This window comes from Rhea americana, unplaced genomic scaffold (genome assembly GCF_003343005.1).
Source record: "Rhea americana isolate MKP2758 unplaced genomic scaffold, rheAme1 scaffold_60, whole genome shotgun sequence".
Taxonomy (NCBI): Eukaryota; Metazoa; Chordata; class Aves; order Rheiformes; family Rheidae; genus Rhea; species Rhea americana.
The window spans coordinates 1,756,538-1,778,899 of NW_028186757.1; the positions used below are offsets into that span (position 1 = coordinate 1,756,538).

A 22,362-nucleotide genomic window follows, 5' to 3' on the forward strand; every position below is an offset into this window, starting at 1 on the left:
GGGGCTTAGAACAAATAAAAGATTTTTTTTTTTGTTTTAAAGTAGGTTTTTAATTCAGAGATGCCTGCTATGGTATATGCCTGTTTACTAGGATGTGCTTATCATCATAGCCATCAGATTCAAATTGTATATTTAAATATTACACTATAGTTATGCTACAGTTTGAAGCAAATTTATAGAATATATTAGAACATAATGGCATTTTTCTGGAGCTTACCTGTTTTCATACTAATTAATAAAATTATCAGTTCTGTAATTATTTTGCTGTTTCCAGTGCAAATATTTTCATTTCAAGCTCTATTCGTAATTATGACAAACTTAATAGATGAAAATCCAGTGGGACATCACTATTGGACACGCTTGTTTTAAATCTAAGATCTACATAGAAAGAAGGGAGAAAATTTTGAGGAATGGGAATAGAGGATGAGATTAATTCACAAGTTAATGATAGTTAAAGCAATCAAGTAAAAATCAGGAACAAAAACTTCAGCAGACATATAGTATCATTCCAGCTGTCATTCACTAGAGCATGAGGCCTTTGAAATGTTCTGTGGTCTTTTGCTATACATCAGATAAATTTCTTTCTTTTTTTAAAGCAAAATTGAAAACTGACCGAGAGAAATTAAATAAGCACGCTTTCTTTCTTCTGTTGCATTACATATGTAACACGTACAGTATCCTAAAATATAAAGTATTTAATTATTAAAATGTGAGTTTTTCCAATATAGACCACAAATACCAATTTAAAAATATTGTGTCCAAGCCTGAAAGTGATTCATATTTCAATTAACCCCCATTTAAAACTCCACACACTGATAAACTTTTTTTGTACAGTAATCTAATTTGGCCCACAAGATCCATCCCTGAATGCATGTTTAAAGTGGTTTTTGTCTTATCTTCCCTTCTAGCTGACAACTTACTCAGAGAAATCTCTTATGGTTGCCATTTTTCTGCAACTTGTCTTACAGTTTGATGAGCCTGCCAGAATGCCAAATTCAGAACAATTTTGTGAGCATACGAATAATTCCTCCCTTCACGCAGGTACACAAAAGGCAGGAGTAGGAAAAAGTATGTTTCACATCCAGCCCTTTCTGAATCCAAGGTCTTGAGGAGGATCTCTAGCTGAAAACAGGACTAGCAGAGAAAAGAGAAGTATCTGGGATGTGTTAAGAGGCCTTCAGGAACAGAGCCTTAGAGGTAAATAATGTTATACTGAACATTCATCCTTGGACAAAATGTTTTAAGATGAAAAAAGCTTCCAAAATTTTTCAAAGAGGAAACATCTGTTAAATAATTCTGACTTTTCTTTTTCTTCTTTCTTCTTCTTCTTCTTCTTTTTTTTTTTTTTTTTTTTTTTTTAAATTATTTTTTTTTTTTTTTTTTTTTTTTTTTTTTACAAATAAATTTGCTAATATATCCTTATGCATTCAGTCTAGTCCTGTCTCTCTCTATTCTGTCTAATCCACAGATAAAAAAGTTTTGTCCTTAGTGGGAGCTGGAGAGGAAGGAAGAGGGAGTTCTTTGGCTGAATGTTTGCCTGGAGTTTTGCATTATGTTAAACAAACATCAAAAGGAGCATCTTTACCAAATGAAATAAATCAGCAGGGAGCAAGAAAAAGTGAGACTGACCTGATTAACTTGAGCAAAAATCAGTCTGATTTAGGAATTCACGAGATGGAGACTGTCACTATTTTGTGATACTTAGTAGTCTTTAATTAACTTCCATGAATTTTTATAATTACTTTTCAAATTTTTTAACTTTCAAAATATGCTCTAGCAATAAATTTCACAATTTAATTAGATATTGCCTTGGGAAAAAAGAAAAACCTTATCTCCATTTCTCCTAAGTGTAGCCTCTAATATCAAAGTGCATATGTAAAACTGTGATGGTCTTGCTTGTTAGGCCTGGACTGACCTATGTTCAGAAGCAAAATGTTTTTCTATTTTTACTGTTACTATGTTCCGCTTCTGGAGGAGAAAAGTAGACTCTCTTTTTTATACATCTCCAGCATGTAAATTCTACATTTATTCAGATCTATCAGCAGAAACCCAAACAATGCATCAGGTTTATGTTGGTGCAGAGCAATATTTTACTAGGAGACCTGAGAATTGTACTACTGACAGTGATAATTGTCTTGAATGATGTACAGAGATGCAAAAATAAAGAATATTTTTTTACTCTAAAACAGAGCTTCTATTGATGGTGGTTAGAGAAATTGAATCTGTGTTTTTTTAAAGAAAACTAGATAAAAAATAACCTAGTAAAAATTGGCTTGAAAGCCCACAATGGGAATATCATATGCAGTATACTTTTACTACTCCCTCTATAGCTTATTCATTTTCCCAAGTCAGTCATTAGAACAACATTGTATATATTTCATTCATTACACAAGAATCAGATCCTGAGAAGTACATATGTGCTATAAGGACATAAACTAAATTTTATATGAAGCAAATAGAAGTTATTTATTTTAATATGTGTTTAGTTGAACTTGTATAATATAAATGGAGGTCCCTTCCAACCTTACCGATTCTATGATTCTATGAAGGGCTTGCAGGGCAAAGATATACAACTTTCTGTACTTATCTGAGAGTCTCCTAGACAATCTTTGGTTTATGTGGTTATGTGGTTGTCTGTCTGTATGAATTCCACAGGGAGTTTTTTGATATCGATTTTCTTCATTTCCTTTCCTAAATGGTTGCTCTACATTAATTGCCTGGATGTTTCCACATATCTAAAGGGAAATCTACTGATCTGATTATTGAGATATAGAATTTGACCTGTTTTAGAAGTATAGTATAACTCTTTTCAGATTTATTGTATTGTTTTTAATAAAGGAACTAAGAGAGTAGTAGAAGGTAGGAATTCCTGTGTGCTAATCTGAGCTCTCAAGTCAACTTTTCTTATGTCATAGGTAGAATCATCAGTCTCCTTCTTTCATTGCTTCCATTTTAGCTTAAAAGTTATTAGGAGAATAGTATTTAGTAAGCACTAATTCTTGTTCTGTATTGGGATGTATACTCAACTGCCTGGCCACATGCAACATAAACTATATGTGGCTTACTGACATGAATATCAAGGAAATTGCAATTTTTTATAGATTATAAAATCATACAAATCCCAAGAATTCGAGACTGCTGTAATCTATCAAGTCACTCACATCTGTTTCAGTGCTGGAGAAAGTATTACATGCTATAGTGCTTGCAAATAATGACTTATGAATGATGCATAGCATGGGGCATTCATAGAATCCATATTCTATGGCAGGACCCATTGCATGTGAACAGGGAAAAATATGTGTGCATGTTGAACATAGCTTGTATCTTCTACAGATGGCAGAGTCTTGGCAGTTTCTGGATTTTCCATACGTGTCCACATGCAAGTCTGCATGTTCTTTGCATTTGGTGCAGGAAAAAACATATATGAGCTCTCAGCTCTGGCTACAGGAATAATTAGCTCAGTGTGTTCCTGGTGGCAACAGTTTCTCAGTGTGTTCCTCTTTCCATAGAGCAATTTAGAAAGATGCAAACTGTAAGAACAGTTCTGATACTGGCAGCAGACTACTTCTAGCAGTCATCTTTCTGATGGCCTTCCCCAAAATATTCAGCACAGCAGATAAAGATAAAATGTCAGAACTTTCAAAGCACTGTTAGGGCTGAGTATAATCCTTTTTCACAAAATTGAATGCACATCATAGGATAAAACATATGGACTCCAATGAGTTACCTGGAAATTATACCTTTTCTTAGTTCTGTAAATATTGCAAACTTCTTAGCCTTCACTCTCCTGATTAGTGATATCGCTAAAATTCCTCAAGAGAATCATTTTCCTGGAAATCACTGTAGATCATTTGTTACTCTACACAATGTGTATACTATTGGTAATGTTTGACAAGAAAACTCATATTTCTAAAAGCTTTGAGACTTATGGTTGAATTCATTTTTTTAGCAGACAAATTTAATGATTTTTTAAAGTAAAGCTGACATATAATTTATGCATAGTATTTCACTGGCATACGCTGCTTTTGTACTGTGTCTATGTGCCATAGTCACAGTTTCCATGATACAGCGTTCTTGTGGCTGAGCTCAGCACCTGGTATATCTCTCTTATTATCTGTTTTTTTTTTTTTTTTGTTTGTTTTTTTGTTTTGTTTTGTTTCTTAGGATTTGATACCAGCATTTTGCCAATTTGTAAAGACTCCCTTGGCTGGATGTTTAACAGGCTTGATACAAACTATGACTTGTTGTTGGACCAGTCAGAGCTTGGAAGCATTTACCTTGACAAGAATGAGCCATGCACCAAGGCATTCTTCAATTCTTGTGACACCTACAAGGACAGTTTGATATCTAACAATGAGTGGTGCTACTGCTTCCAAAGACAGCAAGGTAAAAGATTAAAATAACCTGCACATGTAGATGATTGACCTTTCTGTAGTATTTTGTCTTTTCTGGGTAAGTTTAAAAGATTATTAGCTCTTAAATGCTGTATTGTGAATTTGTTTTAAGGTTTTAGATCAATTATGAATACCTAAAAAGAAGTAAAAAATAAAAAACAAGCTAAATGGAAAAGCTTGCTAGGAATTCAAGGATGCTAAATAAAGTGCAAAACAGCAGCTAATGCTTTCATGGTGATATTGTTTCTCATGCCAGCTTCCACTAAATATACAGAAAAGAGACCAAAATAAAAGAACAAAATGACTTACATTAATTCTTTTCCTATCTACTTCACCCACATTAAAAAATAAACTTTATTTCTACTATGGCATCATAATGTTCTATTTTGTGAGCCTATAAAAATAACTGAATGAACATTAAGCATAAAGTTATTTTCAGTCATTTGGACCAATTGATTTTTAATAGCTAGATGAATCTCCTGTTAACATCCTGATGTGATTTGGTTAAGCAAATAAACACAATCTATAAGCATTTTTTTTCTAAGATCATATAATTATTTTAGATTTAGGTGAATCATTGCAAATTATATAATCAAACTAATTATAGTGAATTAAAAATGTTGCTCATTAGTTATTGGCTGAAACTGGATAGAAATGTCCATTCATTTTTTGTATTAATATGAAGATTTTCAAAGGGAGAAATAATAAGCCCCAAATTCTTGCTGATAGTCGGTAGAAGAGATAAGACCAACTCAGTGAAAAGATTGCTGATCAACTTTTGAAAATTTTAATCTCATCTTTTAAATCTCACTTGTGCCTTTAAAACGATCATGATAAATTCCCATTAACACTCAGCATCTACAGTTTGATTCTGACTTCTGTTAAGGTAAAGATTCTTACCCTGCCACACTTGTCAGTTTTAAATCTGGATAAGAGTAGAGGTGTACTTCTGTAGATGCGTAGTAACTGCCCTCTCTTGTTTGGCATCTTCCTGGTTGGAAAGCTAACATTTCACCTTTCAGATCACCTTGTTTGTTTTATTACAGAACATTCTTTTGACTTTCATTTTTATAAGCAGTGTACTGCTACCAAAACTATTATATGAAGCGTTACCCATCCCAGAAGCAAAGCTGTTCTTCAAGTAAAGAGCGTAATGTGTTTTGTTTGATTCACTTTTTTAAAAAAAATACACAATGATTTCAGGTTGGTGTATACACACCTTGGGTCTTTGGAGGGCAGCATTAATTCTTTTCAGTTGTCAGAGAAAATATAACACACAAAATGTGGCTTAATATGAGCCAAGGTTCTTATAGCAGTTGGCTGTCGTAGCAATTTCGTATAATGTGTAATCAGGATATTAAGAAAGCACTTCCATAAATTAGTTTCAAGTAGTTTTGAATTCTATAGCCTATAAATACTATTTGTCTGGAATATCTACAAATCAGGAAAGGTATCATAGAGGACTGACCTAAACACTACTGAGTCATACTAATGGTACCCTAAGGGCTAAAAAAAACTGCGATCAAACTATCCATGGCACCCTTGCACAATCCAGCATTATCAAGCTTTTCTTCCCTTTTTTTTTTTTTTTCCTTTTTTCCTTCTTTCCTGCCCATGGCATTGTGATAAAGTGCTGATTTAAAACTGATTATATTGCTACTCATACCAGCAACGTGTCTGGTTGTATAGTGAAGACAATGTGTCTTCAACACTGCAAAAGAGGTGAAATCTGAGTTTTGGCAATCCTTGTGCATTGAATATGTGTCCCATCCCTCCAAATTAACAACAAAATCCATCTTCTGCTTTTTATAAAGATGTAAGGAAAAAAATACTTAGTCTTCTTTTGTCATTTCTTGTTATTAGCCTTCATCCAACTTTCTGATGTGCAATTCCTAACTCCTGAGCATATGAGTGATTCACAGAATTCTTTATTTGTGATTTTCAGCATTAAACTAAATCTTGTAATATGTTAGTATTTGTTTATGTTTTACTGCACTGAATAATATAAATAAGGTCTTTAGCTAGACCTGTGCTATAAATAGCAAGAAAATGGTTAGGTAGAGAAGCTTATTGGGTTCTTTCTGATGTCTGCCAAAGTAAGTTGATATGAGATCAGAGGTGGGGATCGGGCAAGTACTTGCAGTGTCATTCTTTCTTTCTGCTTCAGATCTGTTGTGATGAGTTAGAGTACAGTAGGCCCTTTACTGTCCATTACTTATAACTTGTAGTCAATATAAACCTCAGCTCATGAATACTCAAGTCTGTTCATTTTTGCTCAGAAAAAGATCTTCTTCTAATAGCTGTTCCTCCTTGACTGTTGTTTAAACTCCTTTAGCAGTGCTTATTGCATATTTTATTGGCCTCAAACCTGCTTTCAGTGTGATTTATTATTTCTGAGATATATCCAAGACAATGTAATGTATTTCTGCAATACTTCAGCATCTACATTTTGCCACTGCATTACTGTCTTTCTTTACGCTTTGATCCCTGTTGCCCTCCACTTTCAAATGCAGTTCATTCAGAACTATTTTTTTCAATTCTTTGATGCTAGCTTAACACTTATTGCTTATCTAAATGCTGAGGCAGTTCTAGTGCTGGCCTTTGAGTAAGGCTGAATTTCTTTCTGCCAGTGCTCCATCATTATTACAGCCTTGTTCTTGTGGCATCATTGCTCAAAAGTAAGTGGGAAAGTGCCCAATTTTTCTTGGAATATTAAGACTTAGCACCTAAGCATCTCTTTACTGCAGCCTTCCACATACGTCTATTAGTCCAGCATGTCTCTTGATGCCTTGGTACCATTATTTTTCTTACAGGCTGTTCTGTCTGTGAAGAATGGAAGACTATGATTTTAGAACTAGTCCATCTTGCAGAAGAATGATCAAGATTGTGATTCGTGTTTATTATATCAATCTCTTCAGATTACAAAATGCTTAAATATGCTTATAAATGGTTCTGAAGAAAGGTGGAATGCATCCTAACACATAACTGAGATCACCAGAAAGATTTATTTAAGTGCAGTATTGACTGCTTCAAATCCCTAAAGTTAAAACTTCAATTGTCCAAGAACAATTACAGCTGATCCGAACCAAAGGAAGACACAACATGGATTAATCTGCAATGGATTGCAAGTCAGAAGTGAGGGGTCTGCCATAAATTATCTACTTGATATGGAAAGTCACTGTTCTGTAGTTGAATAAGATGGAGAATCTGTGAAAGCTTCTCGAGGCATTTCTGTTAAAAATCCTGGAAATTCTTTGTCAAGCATGCCAATTTTACACCCATTGCTCTGTTAATTTGCTGAAAGCCTCAAAGCTTAGTAGTATTAGCCTAGCAACACCTCTTGACACAACTGAATATAGACGTCTCAAGAGCCTGTATTCACTATCTGCGGTACCCCAGTATCTTTGTGCTTTGAGCTTTGTGCTTTGAGCACTGAAGAACTCTGAATGGTTAATGTTATGTTCATGAATCACATAGATGCAGTGATACTGTTAGAAACACAGTTCTAGACACATTCGTGGAAGCAGATTAAGTGTGAAGATGATGAGGTCTTTTATTTGTATTCAGATTATCAGGAGGACTTTTCTGTTGTCAGATTCATTTCTATTTCAAAGGAAGCTACCACACAGCGATTTTTTGTAAAGGATAAGTCTTATTTGTTCAAGACTTATAAAGATTGTCCAATAACACTGCTTCTCTATTAAAAGAAATACAGAAGCTATAAGAAATCTTCCCAAACTCAGGAACTTACTGGAAAGTGAAGAGGGAGAGGAAAAAAATAAATATACTCTGGATAGAAAGGAATCAGGTTGAAGTTCTAGCTTGCCACTCTCTTCAACAATTTTAAGTACCTTTAAGTTTCCTGTTAATTTTTAAGTATTTTATGGCACTTTTATCCTGAAAAGCAAAGCTTAAGTATGAATCTTGAAGACCTATCTTCTGAGAAGCAGAATTTTGGGTAAGTGACTTTCTCATACTTCCTTATTTACTTTTGATTAGTCCTTTTTCTAATCATATCACCTAAGATTTATAGATGCTAATGAAGGTTTTTGTTTAGACACAGTCAATCATTTTTACTTTGTCACATATTAATGTTCATTTATACAGCTCTGTGTTTCTAACTTAGGATTTTTCCATTGAACAAAATACATATATTTTTCCTGTTAGACAAGTTCTTCTCTTTCAGTATATTTACCATCTTCTTTGGTAGATCCTTCTAGCCCCTGGTACTTGTGTGCATAAATATATTACAAAATAGATTGTGAAAAAAAATGGAAATATCTTTGTTTTGAGAAATAATTGAGCCTCAGGATGTTATAAATACAGCTGTGTGGAAAATAGGAATTATTACATTACTAAATAGGTACAATTAAAAGTTTCAATCTTTAAATATCAGGAGAGACAGAAGCATTACCTTTGAAAAGTGCTGAATATATCTGGCATAATAGTGAACATGCTCACCATTAAAGCACTTCTTATAACAAAAACTTATTGGACTATTTAATTTTAGCATATTCAATGTCTTAATACTTAAATAACTAAGGTTGGCAAAGCTAAAGCTCACCCACTGATGCCTGGTGCCAGTGGTTTTCAAGGGTATACAAATAAAATTGCTCGATTATCTGGAAAGGCATCACTTGAAATTTTGTTCTGACATTAAGACTCCCATGAACAGCATTTTAGAAGTAAAGCCCACTTTAAGATCTTAACCCTAAAAAAAATCAGCATATGTTTAATGTGAAAACTTGGCCCACTAGAATTGAGGCCAAGATTGAACAGGATGACCATTTCACTCTAGATCTTTATAAGTTTCTTTAAATTTATCTTCCTAAAGAGAAATGTAAATAACATTTAAAACGTCAAGCCAAGAGAAATTAGCAGTCTGTTCTTAGTGAGTGGTTTCTATTGGCTTCCAGTTTCTATTTATTCATTTAAATAATCATGAATAATACAAAAAGCCTATGGGTGTATCTAGGCTATGCCAACCAAAAGGCTATGCAGTCTTTGGAAGCATCTTTACTCCACAGGCATTTTTCTCCAGCATTTGAGCATTTCTTTCCATTCCTGCACTCTTTTGTGCATCTGGTGCTTCTCTCTGCTGGGTCCAGAATTCCTTCTCAGCTGACTCAGTTGCAAGAACTCTTTGCTTTCCTTTCAGAGGAGTTCAGGGAAGGCTGCTTTGGACTATCACTACTCAAATGATTGTAATTGCTCTGTAAAGCAACTGGATTTTGGTCTAAGCGTGTGCCTCATCAGTAAGCTAGCCAGGTCTTACTGATCTTTACGTCAGAAGTGTGCAGAGACAATAGTAGTTTCACTGTATTTCAGAAGAGAGCCTTGAGTTAATGTCTTGACAAAGACATACTCTAAATACAATCAAAGTCCGTTAAAATGAAAAATGCAAATAGTATTGACAGAATGTGAGATTTTAGTGAGATGTTATCAGAATATTGTCTGGGACTGGTGTAAGCTAAAGACACACATAAGAGTGAATTCAGTGACACTATTGGTGATTTAGACTGGGAAATGCCTTTATGCTAAAGGTCTAATATATCAATGTTCAAAAATTAGTACTTTGCTATCTTTGATCCTCTCACTTATTCAACAGTAACCTATGCTCATTCATGTCATTTCTTTCCTATACAGGAGGCATACTGTGATTTGCATGTTAGAGACAGTAGAAAATTAGAGCAATCTAAACAACGTAACACTAAATTTAATATTTGTTATACCTCTTAGAGCCGTCTTTGTATGCTATTCCTTTCAAAATAAACTTTGGCCATTATTTTCAACTTAGTTTGCTGAATATGGTGCTTTGTCCCCCTGGGATCCAATCTTAAACTGGTATGATAGAATCACAATCTTACAAACTTCAGTGGAGAAAATTCTTATTTTATTAGTACAGTATGTTAAATACAGAAATTGAACATGAATTCTAACAAAAACAAATGGGAAATAATTAAAAGAGCCATCCCAATTCTAATCAATACAAGCTTCACAGAAGCACTCTACTTTCTGTAGACTGATAAAATCAGGAATCATATAGTTACTATTGTGTCCTCCAGATTAGCGACCAGATGTTCACTTAGGAATGGGTTAACTGGGAATGGTTGTCTGCACAGATCCATGGTGTTGGTCCAATTCATAATTCTGGAGCTATAGCAAGTTGCAGTAGTTGTTTTCTTTCAGAGTTTAAAACGTGACTGCTAATATAGGATGTGCATGTTTTAGTAGTTAGAATGACCTTAGAATGTAGTAAACCTTAAAAACTTAATCATATGCTTTTATGGTGTAATCTGTTTAACCTTTTTTATTTCATTTTAGACCCACCTTGCCATACAGAACTCAGCAACATTCAGAAGCAGCATGGAGGAAAGAAGCTCCTAGGTGAGCCATAGATCATTCTTTAGAAGGTTTTATTGCTTACATAAATAACCCTAGTGAAAAAGAAACATAAAATCAATATTAATCCAACAAAGATAGACTGCAGTAAATTCCAGCAACAAAATTTATGAAGTTTTTGAAAGCTATTAAACTTAGTTTTATTACCTTACCTACCAAAAGATATTACATCTGTTTTATTACCCTAATAGAATGTACATTTTTACCACTATGGAGAGGACAGTCTAGGGCACTCCTAAATTAGTATCTCTACTGATCCTTTACTGTAATATTCTTTAAGTAATTGAAATCTTCATTGTGAAACTGTATATACTGTATCAGTATTACTTTTCTGTGATTTTTGAAAAGTAAAATCTTCATTTCACCCTATGCCTCTATATAAAAGCTAATATTAAAGACATGGCCTATGGTAGTCAAAACTGTATTTTTTCTATGGATGATTTCTGATGACTACTATACACTTCAAAGTGTTTTCAGATGAATGTTTTGTACACTGTGATTTATCTACATTTTATAGTTCTTTAAAAAAGTCTCCATTCATTCTGAATGAAAGCCATCAATGGATTGTTCATCGTTATGCAGGGGTAGACCCCTTTTGACTTTAGAACCTGATTCAAATCTAAATATTTGGAATGTAAAATACAAATTTAACAATCATTATTTTACATTTTAGATGTAATTGTTATATTACACTGTGGTTGTCTTCTATAGTAAGGTAATAAAATATTAGTGAATGACTAAATGGATTGTAAAATATACATTAAATAAAAATAGCTCCTATGCCTTTCAGCAGGTAGTTCTCTTGTCTAGGAAGCCTGATGCTTATTATCCAAGACAAACTTGTCTGCACTCCATTGATTACAGAATATCTTATTACAGTTGTGAGTTATGTGCCTCTTCCCCAGCTTACAGAAATCAAAGATCTTGACTCAGACATTCAGGGATGAAGGAATATGTAGCAAATATGTATCAGTGAAAAACTTAAAAGAACAATTTTATCACTTGAAATCAGTCCAACACTAAAATCTATTATTTTCTGTCCTATATCTGATATATTCTGCTTAACTGAATTTACTAATAGAAAATAAACCAGTCAGTGGAGTGTATGGAATGAGGAAATAGCAAAAGTTAACTATTTTCTCTTATAATTGTTACATTGGCCAAGAGGTGATTATTAATATTATTATTCAATATTTATATATCACAGGGCAGTACATTCCCTTATGTGATGAAGATGGGTATTACAAGCCAAGTCAGTGCCATGGAAGTGTAGGGCAATGTTGGTGTGTTGACAGATATGGTAATGAAGTAACAGGATCCAGAATAAATGGTGTGGCAGAATGCGGTAAGTGTTAGAACACTCTGTGGGGTTTGGATTAGAGGTGTTATTCCCTTTGGTTACAAGCCAAATTTCTTCAGTAAAAGAGAGGTAGAACCCAAGTAGGTGGATTTTTAAGTAAATTATAATTTGTTATTATTTCATTATTTTTGCTACTCCTATCATTGTGTAAGTTATTAATGGACTTCATGTATGTGTTTGGCTTAGTGTGTATATATAAAGCTAGAACAAATTAATTATCTAGAGCAGTGTTAGGCAAGCCCAAAAATGCTTGATAAAATCTCTCTGGGTAATCAGCATGCTAATGAGTTCAGTTTGACTTTTTTTTTTTTTTTTTTAATTTTTTATTTTTTTAGTTTATGTACAGAGGAGTGGCCAAAAGTTCCTAGTGCACTAAATCTTCCATTATTTTTCCTTCCTAATGCTTGGAATTTCTTCTGAGAATTCCTATTTCACCTTTATTTGATGTCACAGACATCAAGGAATGCCAATAAAATATTTTCCTTTTATTTTTTTTAAGAGTTTGTGTTACTCATTTTACCTTTAATCTCTTTTCTGCAACAATAGCAATGTAGCCTGCAACAAAAGGTAGATTTAATGCAGTATTTGATATACAAGCTCAAGCCTAGAATCCATCTAATCTACGATCCTTTCTAGATGCATAGGCAGTTCTAGGTTGTTCAAGATAGCATGTAGGAACTGAACCATGGACAGTGTGTATCACAAGTCGTTATTGTGAACCCTATGTTGAATGTAAATCTCTTTCAGTTGTTCCTGGAACTCATTATAGTTCTACAAATCTATGGAGGTTTCATCTCCTTTTATTAAGAAATTCTTCCCTATGGAAGTGGTTTTCTTTTAGAATAATAAATTATTGATATTGTTTATGTTTTATTTTTGTATCACAGTCTTCAATGTAAAATAAATAACTAAATTGAAACTAAATATTTTTCTATGCCTTTTGTATACTCATAGATATCATACTACAAATATATACTGTATTTTATGTATCTTTTGTATATCTATCATATCTTTTTAGCTATTGATTTAGAGACTTCAGGTGATTTTGCCTCAGGTGATTTCCATGAATGGACGGATGATGAAGATGATGAAGATGAAATAATGAATGATGAAGACGAAATTGAGGATGATGATGAAGATGAAGGAGATGATGATGTAGATGATGACGATGATCATGATGGATATATTTGATTATATTAGGGGTCAATTAATTGTACCTTTCTAAAATTCACAAAGTGACATCTCATAAAATCCCTTTACTCTGCAAGATCAAAAGGATTCTAACAAACATGTATATTTTGTATGATTATTACAAACATTGCCGCTGGAGTCATAGACTTTTTTGTTTAAATAAGAATCATTATATTATGTGCTCTTGAGTTTTTAAATGCCTTTGCAGTGAAGAAAACACATTGGAAGTCTAGCCTGAAGAAAGAAATTAGATATGCTACTGAAAATATAAATGTGCAAAAAATGCTATAAAGACAACCAGACTTTTTAAAACTTCCATGAAAAGGATATTTGCCCTTATTTGGAACTTTGTGTGTGCTTTTCAAAACACATACGGTAACTTAACTTTAGCTCTGCCAATGATTTAGGCCCTTCAGGCTTTGCAAATTGTGCATAAAATAAATAAATAAATGTATTACAGTAGAAAAACTTCAGTGCACAAGTAGCATCTCAACAGTCTTTAATTAACCAAAGGTATAGAGAAGAGTTAACAGGAGGGAAAAATAATGCAAGATCCTCCTTTGTGTTTGCATTTGTAGTTATGTTTTTATTAGGAAATGGATAGGTTATTGAAAGGATTTTTCAAAAGCAGTAGCATGGACAAGTATTGATTCTGTAAATCTAAAGTTTTCTTGTCCTTCCTTCACTTTTTCTTTCATATTAAGCTCGTATAGACTTTATCATTATTTACTCAAGCAGTCAAATTATTTCGCCCTTTGTTGTTTCTCTGTCTCTCTCTAATAAGATTAGCATAAAATATTTTACATGAGGAAAAAACTTTGCTTAAAAATATGTTAACTTTATACATGAACTGTATTTCAGAATATTGGCACTTGCCCTAAGATAGTTTTAAAATAACTAACTATACTTTTTTATTTTCTTAATTCAGGAAATAGTTTTGCATCTTATCTTAATTCATGTTTTCTGATACTAGTGCAGAAACTTAGAGAACGTATTGTAAGGTGCCTTGCAAAATAGAAATAGAGAGGTTTTAGCATGCATACCAGTATAAGACATTAGGCAATAGGTAAGCATACCCAATTACCAAATTAATACCAGTTTAGGTACTGCTGCTGGAATGAAGAAAATGGGTTATTTTAATTCTTTTTTTTCCTATTGTTATGTAATTACCATGTGAACTAGATTATGATTATTGTGTAGAGTAGCACTTAAGATTTGACTGTAGAGAAAATTATTTTAACCACTGTATTTATGTTAGCATGTTAATTAATTGTGTAGACATTTTGGGACTCCACCATCTTCATTCCTATCATATCTATTGCTTTCTGCCCACAATAAAATTGAAATGACCTCTATAATGTAATGTTATACCACCGGTTGTATAGTTTCAACAGTGGATCACTGGTTTCCCTGATTTTCATCTGCAGTTAATTAAAAGGAAAATCAGTTTATTATTTGCGTTAATTTCTACACATACTAAATTTAATGTTTATCCTATGTAATATTGAAAAATATAATGCATTTTCTTTTTTACTGTTTCTGTATAGTTTGCAAAATAAAGACTCTTGTAACCAACCTTTGGCCACTATAGCCCATTATTTTGACTTTTTGTAAACTTTGAAATTTTGAAACAGGAGGAGTTCATGTTTCAGACACTTTCACCTGTTTAAATATGTATTTATTTGTGTAAAGTGATTTATTAATGTTTTATTTCCAGAAAATAATTTTGGATTAAGGTAAAACCCATAGGGAGCTTTCATTTTTCCATATTTTTCCTGAATTTTCTATAGATTTGTTTTATACTTTTATGACTTTGTTTTTCTTTACATAGTAGAGAGATATTTTTCTTTATGATCATGATTTGAGGGGTGTATAGTTGTGTTATTTTCTTAAGTAAATATAGTTAAGAGCTTACCATTCCAATATAGTAAGAATTTATCAGAGAACAGTTTCTTATGGCTGAAATAAACTGATACATAAATGAATTTTAAATAAAGAAGCTGAAGATAAAATGTTGTCGTTATTGGCTAATGTAGCAAATACTGTTGTTTTCTTATGATGTGACAAACAGATGTTAGCTGAGAAATTAAAAATGTATTTTAAAGAGAGTTCATGATATATCTAACTTAATGGGACTGCAGTATGAATGAGGACCATTCTAAAGTGAAATGTCATGCAAAAGAACAAAAAAGGAGTTTATATTCTTTCTTCCATGAAGATTCCCCGATGAACTGGAAAAGGTGGAACTCAGTGTGGATTTTAGTCCTCGAGCGCCATAGCTCCCCTAAGAGTCTCAAATAAGTATGGTGCCTAAATTTCATAAAGGACAATGATAATGGAGATTCAGGGTCATTTCTGAGAATTTTTTTTGTCATACAAAACTGAAATAGCAACAACAAAAACCTGAATTGTTTCTTGTCATGACGATGACCTACAGAAGAGTTTGATAGTGTGAGATTTCCTGTGAAAATACACTTCCATTTAAAAAAAATAGGTAAATGTGTAAATGGATTAATTTGATGATATCCACTTACTTTCGTGATACCACATGAACTGGAAGCTACTCTGCTGTGGTATTAAAGAAATGAATAAAATCAGTAGCAGGATATAACAAATGAAGGGAGGGGCCAAGAATCTAAAATTATTAAATAACCCCACTAGTCAGAAGATTTTTCCCTCTTTCCACCATATCAAAGAATTTTGCATTGAGGTATGTCCCACTACTACAGTTAATGGGTAGGCAGAAAGCAAAAGGGAGTCCTTGATTTTAGAAGTTCATTATTTTTACAGTGACACTGTCAATTTGTAGCTGGTTTTTCCTGGTTTTAGAGTTGTGCACACATGTATGTGTTTATAAGTATACAAAGATACTGATACAAATCGGGAGACATTCAGACACAATGAATCATAAACCTTATGCTTTGCTATGAATTATTGTGTGTGAAAATATAATTCTCAGATTCACTGAAAAGTAATGAATACCAAGTTCAATGAAATTGAATGTTATATAACCTCCCACGGGAGTATTTCCCTTCATCATTCGAGGTCAAGCCACACAGATATATTTAGTTTAAAAGCAAAGACATTAGTAGCATTACCTTGCTTGTACAATAACTGGATTATTGTGTAAGATTCAACAGGAAAATTTGTCATTGTTTCGTGCCCAGGGATAAGAACTGGATTTCTTTTATTATTATTAAAGAATCAAGTTTCCAGGTGGAATACGAGAACTATATCTGAAAGTGAATTGCTTTTATGTTTCATAGCAGATTAAAAAAATGCCTGCATTTATGGTTTTTCTGATCAGATCAGATTAAATATGAAGTACAGTCCAAAGGATTGGAACAATCTCCCAATTTATCCAGTTAACCATTTCATCATTTAAAATGTCAAAAGAAATAAAAAAGCCACTCCTCAAGGCAAGCACTATTTTGGGTTTGCTGAGGTAATAGTGAAACCCTTTCTCTGCTAACCCAAAATCAGTACTGACTCATTGTCCAAGACGCCTGCAGTTTGCTATCTCAGTAATTCATTCAGTTAAATGGTAGACATAAAAATGACTCTTCAAATTTAAGGATCCAGAGCAAGAACGTTAAACATACACTTAGCTATGGTGAAGGATGACACCTTGGCTTGAATGTTTTTGCTGTGTTCCAGATGCTAACTGGGCCAAGTCCTGAAAAGAAGACTAAGGCACAATGTCGGTTTGTCCTCTTGATGGTGAGTTTTACAAGTATGTGTATATTTTTTAAAAGAATCTCTGTGAGGTCATCAGTGAGGCAGTGCTTTACATCTCTTCACTGGTTTTCCACATGACCTCATATTAAAAATTTGATAAAAAATACAGAGAATAATATCCACAGAAATGTCATTCTCATATGTGTAAATAGGGCAGTTTCAAGTGATTTTTGCTGGGATAGTTGAAATTTGCCAGTTAAAATGGACAGAGAAGAAGCCCCTTATCCCTCCTGCCTAGAGCATTTGGTGCTGTTCACTGCTGCTTTGTAACTGAACAGCACATTCTCGCTCACAAACGCTGTCTGCGCTAAACTGTGAGCAGTGGCATCGGTCAGTTGAATTAAAAATAAAAAAAGATAGGAACACACAACACTCCAGCTGGGGCCTTTACACAATATCCTATAAACTATTATCAGGCAAGTGCAGTTTTAAAAGATCTGGCAATATCCAGCACAAGGAAAGCGTGTGTCCTGTAGGTCTTTTTATTAATAATAGAGACACACTATTAGAAGACTCCAATCCTTTTCTTTTTTCATAGTTTATTCACCTTACGGACTTACATGACTGCATGTTTTGGTGAAATTCCGTGACCTGTTAGACTTTTGGCCTTGTGAAGTAGAAGAGACTGAATCTCTTCTCCTCTAACAGTAATGTTTCTGACCAATTTGCATGTGCTTGAACGACATACTAAGATTTATATGGTTTGGGATGTTAAAACAGAGTAGTGATTAAGAGCGTACTTTGTTGATTTTTTGTGTGAAAGCTGACGAAGATTACTGAGGTTTTCTTTGTTCAAAAAGCCAGCAATAGTAATCCATACCAAGAGTCCAGTTTTACAGCCATAATGCTGCATTTTTATTTCCTATGCTAGACAATACTGCATTTATTTGAAGGCATATTGTGATTAGAAATGGCATGTTACGTATTATGCAAAATTTCTTTTGGGCTTGCCAAGTTTTGCAACGCTTGTCTTCTGCACACTGCTTTCTGCTGCATTGCTGATAAGGAAATGCAATATGCCTTAAGCCAAAGTCTATGTTGTGTGTGTAGAAGGTCTTTATTTCCATCCCCCCAACCAACTTTTATTAAGCTGGGTAGCCTTATAGCATATCATTTGCATCATACAGTACAGGCATGTGCCAAGATGGCACAGCTCTCGTAGGGCATTGTGGCACAAAAACACCCACAGACAATTGTCCCATTGACCAACCTAGAAGCTTGGGATGTGTTGCTGACCAATTAAAGAATTAAAGAAAAAGTTTGTGACAGGTGTTTGCCTAGACAGTAATCTAGTATACATCCATCACAAAAGCTTGCCTGGCTCAGTGCAGGTATTTTGTTCATATAAATGGTAATTTAGTTAGATTCTAATAAAAATCTGGAATGATGAGATTGAAAATTGTATGTATCTTGTCCACTAAGATAGCTTGATAATTATATAGTAGAAATTTCATTACTGTTTTATCTCTCTACACAGTAATTTTCATCTGAATCAGCAATAGCAACAGAAAAAGCATTGTCATCTATGTTTGCTTTATCAGTTTCATAAAGATATAAAAAAATGCTTTGTTGGCATAAGGTATGTCTTAAGGCCAAACAGGTAACTTCTTTTTTCTTTTTCAAGAAATAGATCCTTTAATTTACAATTCACTCTTGTGATTCGTAGACCTGAATTGTACTCACAAGTACCAGCTACCTGGTTAACTGTTCTCTGGCCACATTAGGGTTCAATTATCATGGGAAAGAGTGTGAAAGAAGCTCTTTTATTCTCTTTTCAAATTCATAATGCATGTCTTTTACTGTTAGTTAGAGGGCAATTTATCTGAAATCCTCTCTCACTCCAGTGTTCTTTGAATACCACTACATAATAATGAAAAAAGGGTCTATTAATCTTCAGCAGCAGGAATAAAATTGTGTAAAAATCCTGTTATTTGCTGCTGCACTGGGATGGGTATTTCTGCAGGCAGAGAGAAGCCTTGCCGTGCAGCCCCCACTTCCTTTGGCGCAGCAGGGCACAGCAGAATGCATGTCGCTGTCCCGAGTAGGGCACCCGAGTAGGGGTTTCAGAAACCCCTGCTGACTAGCGTGTCTCACCTCCGCGCTGCCCAGCTCCGTGCTGCTGTGCAGCTGATTCAGGTGTGTGAGACCTGACTACAGAGTGATCAGCTGTGCCACAGAGAAAAGATTTGCTGAGGGGGATTGCATAAGCCTGAGGGCTCTATGGTAGTTTTGCTGCGACTTCCCTGAACTTTATGAAAGAACTGAAAAGATTTTTTTTTTTCTCTTTTCATATAGTCAGGTTATACAAACTCTGGACAGGCCCACAACAGAGGCCTTTCTGGGTTCTATGCTTTATCTTCATAAAAGACATCTGCTCTGTCAGGTGTGTCAACTTTCCATTTTTTCCTGCTTGGACTATGAAACATAAAATAGCTAGTGTTTTTTCCGCCCCCACCAGTTTATCAGGCTCAAAAAGAAATGCTTGTGAGGTTTGTTTCTGATGTGTGCTTGGCCCAGCTGTCATTAGAGAAATAAAGAAATGACAGGAAAGGGGAGAAATCAAGTCAAAAGGCTGAAAAAGTATTAATCTAGTGAGAGTGAGAAAGCTTTACAATGCTTTTGTTCCACATGACATTTTCCCAAGGGCTGTGTTAGTCTTGTGATCTTCATCTGTATCAGTCTACAGCCAATGCTTTATCCCATACTTCTGGGATTCCTCCTGCTAGTAGACCAAACATCTGTGCAAACTGCCAGAGCAAAATTTTTCACACAGTGAAAGTTTCCAGTCACTGTCCCTTGGCATAGAAGAAAAGATAATGCATCATATTAACACAGAAATACCAAAAGTTGCAGTTATCCCTCACATAGCACACTTTTGTGATTAAAAAGTTAAAAAAACTCATGCTGAGAGGTATGCATTGTAATCTACATCTTAAACTCATTTATCACTTTTTTCACATTAAGAATGTTAATATCAAAGCATTTCAGGAACTTTTCATAGAAAGCTCTGACTTTCAGTAACTTTCTTTACTTGAATTCAGGAAATAAAATACTGATTTTAAAATGGTTACTGCATCAAAATACTGCAATGAGATTTCCAGAGCTCTCTGAATTTTTGCACAGCTATGTTGTTAAGAGATGAGCTAAAATATGCAGTTTCAAGACAAATCTAAATTTAAAGTTAGGCCAAAGTGTATAAAATCAGAGTACTTTAAGAGACATTTAGTAAAATTATCAACTACAGTTAGACATAGACAATGATTCCATAACAGCCTATATTCCAGCATGACCTAAGTTATTTATCAAGGTCCAAAGTCCATCCACATTTTCCCAGTTTACCACATAGATGGCTTGTAGTTTTATAGTTTTTCTGCTCAAAAATACATATTTGGACATCATCGTGAACTGACTTTCTTTGTCCATCTCTGAAATATAAAATGTTGTTTAAGCATTAACTTTACATACATGATGTCATCTAAATTAAATATTAACAATTCAGAAATAGCTACTGATTTATAGTAGAGTTATACAAAAAGTTTTTAAAAACATCACTTGAATGCTCAATGACAGTCAAAGAAAGCCAGCTGAATATTAGGAATTATTTTGGAGAGAATGGAAAGAGATAGAGAACAAAGCCCAGAAAACATAATTTATTTCATTGCATAAACATGTGCTGCTCCCTCTGTGTACCCTTCTGGTCTTCCAAAGGTTAGAGAGGATCTAGAAAATTAAAGGGGAGGATGACAAGAGTAATAAAAGGTTACCGGTTCAAATGAAGAAAAGATAAACAGATTAGAACACTCCACCCTGCAACAGAGATGGCTATGTAGGTGTATGGTATAGTACTATAAAATCACAAGTGACTTGGGGAAAGTAAGTATCCGTTTTTCAAATTCCCTTGAGTTTCAGAGGAGCAGTTTCACTTGGCACAAAAGATATTCATGACTCAGTGTAAGAATACCAACACGTGTAAAAGTTTCTATCCAGAAGCAAAGGCACCAATGCTTGTTAGGCTTTACTTCTGCACTGTGGAAGCCTATAACAACAACTGCCATTTAGTAAAATACATGTCTAATCAGTGCTACCTAGCTCATATAACCTGGCAAATAACAAAGAAATAAACAAATGAGAATGATGAATGGCTGTGAGAATAAGTAATGGTTTCAACCATTTCATTTCCCTGTATGTTCCCCCGTGTATGATCTAATTGTAGAGAGACCTTCCCTTTGAATCCTACCCGACCAAGTACTGTAATTTCTTTCTTTAAGTAAATTCACAAGGTCAACAATCAGACTACATAGACTACAGAAAAAAAAAAAAAAAAGACCAAAATGGTACTGGCTCTTTTCATAGAAATGAACTATCACTCTGATGTCTTACATCAGAGAATGACCACTAATTTATTTGAGCTGTGAATGAACATAGCAGATCCTCACTTTCCTCCTTGAAGCTATCTGAGAAAATTGAAAGAAAGCCCTTAAATGTCCTTCCTGTTTTGGGATCCACTCCTCAGGTGCCATCTTCTCAGATGGCTCATGAAGTAATAGACACATCCTCTGAAGATATTCATGAACATGGTCTTGACTCCCGAGGAAGTCAACATACACCTTTCGCTTACACCTGTTCTAGCTACACCTAACTATAATGTGTTCCTCCCTCTTTCAAGTGTGGCTTTATTAGGGAGACTTTCATTGTGAAGAGTTCATTCACTGTGGCTCTGATCTCTTAAGCTATTATTTATTGAAAATTGTCAGAGTGAATAGTTAGTGGCTGCACAAGTTAATTTTCCATATATTTGAATCTGTTCTCCACCATTACTGCATATATTTTTCCACTAAATACTTCCAATCTTCCAATCTTCCAAGAATTATTAGCAGTCAGGAAGCCCCACGATAGCTCTTGGTCCCAGTGTTTTATATGCTCAGTGGATCTTTTCCTCAGAAAGTAACTGTTCTTATAAGTACTTCACACTGCACTTTTTATTCAGCTTTTCTTCTCACACTTGTTCCTCTGGCTTGTTTCTTCAGTGGAAGCTTGTCCAGTGGAAATCTATCAAATGCTTTAGAAGAAGTCAAAATAATTAAGTCTTGCTATTATTAACCTTCACTGTAAATTCTTGGAAATAAAATCTAGAGTGGCTGGTTAGGCAGCATCTCTGAGAAGGCTTATTGCCCTGTCCTTTTATTGAAAAGGACTGGGAAAGCCTCATATTGGGGGAAAAAAATTACCTATTGGGTGAAATTTGTATCTTGTGTATTGGAGAAACTCTAAAACTTT

General features: G+C 34.2%; 1 protein-coding gene across 1 annotated transcript in view; it reads left to right on the forward strand.

Moving 5' to 3' along the window:
• The window catches only part of SPOCK3 (SPARC (osteonectin), cwcv and kazal like domains proteoglycan 3), a 167,600-nt gene extending 152,678 nt beyond the window's left edge, over window positions 1–14,922 (forward strand). The window contains exons 7-10 of the mRNA XM_085319880.1: window positions 4,165–4,386; window positions 10,719–10,781; window positions 12,004–12,141; window positions 13,175–14,922. Coding sequence (XP_085176006.1) covers window positions 4,165–4,386; window positions 10,719–10,781; window positions 12,004–12,141; window positions 13,175–13,347 — 596 coding nt within the window. The 3' untranslated portion in view covers window positions 13,348–14,922. The remainder of the gene's footprint in view (window positions 1–4,164; window positions 4,387–10,718; window positions 10,782–12,003; window positions 12,142–13,174) is intronic.
• Window positions 14,923–22,362: the final 7,440 nt, after the last annotated feature.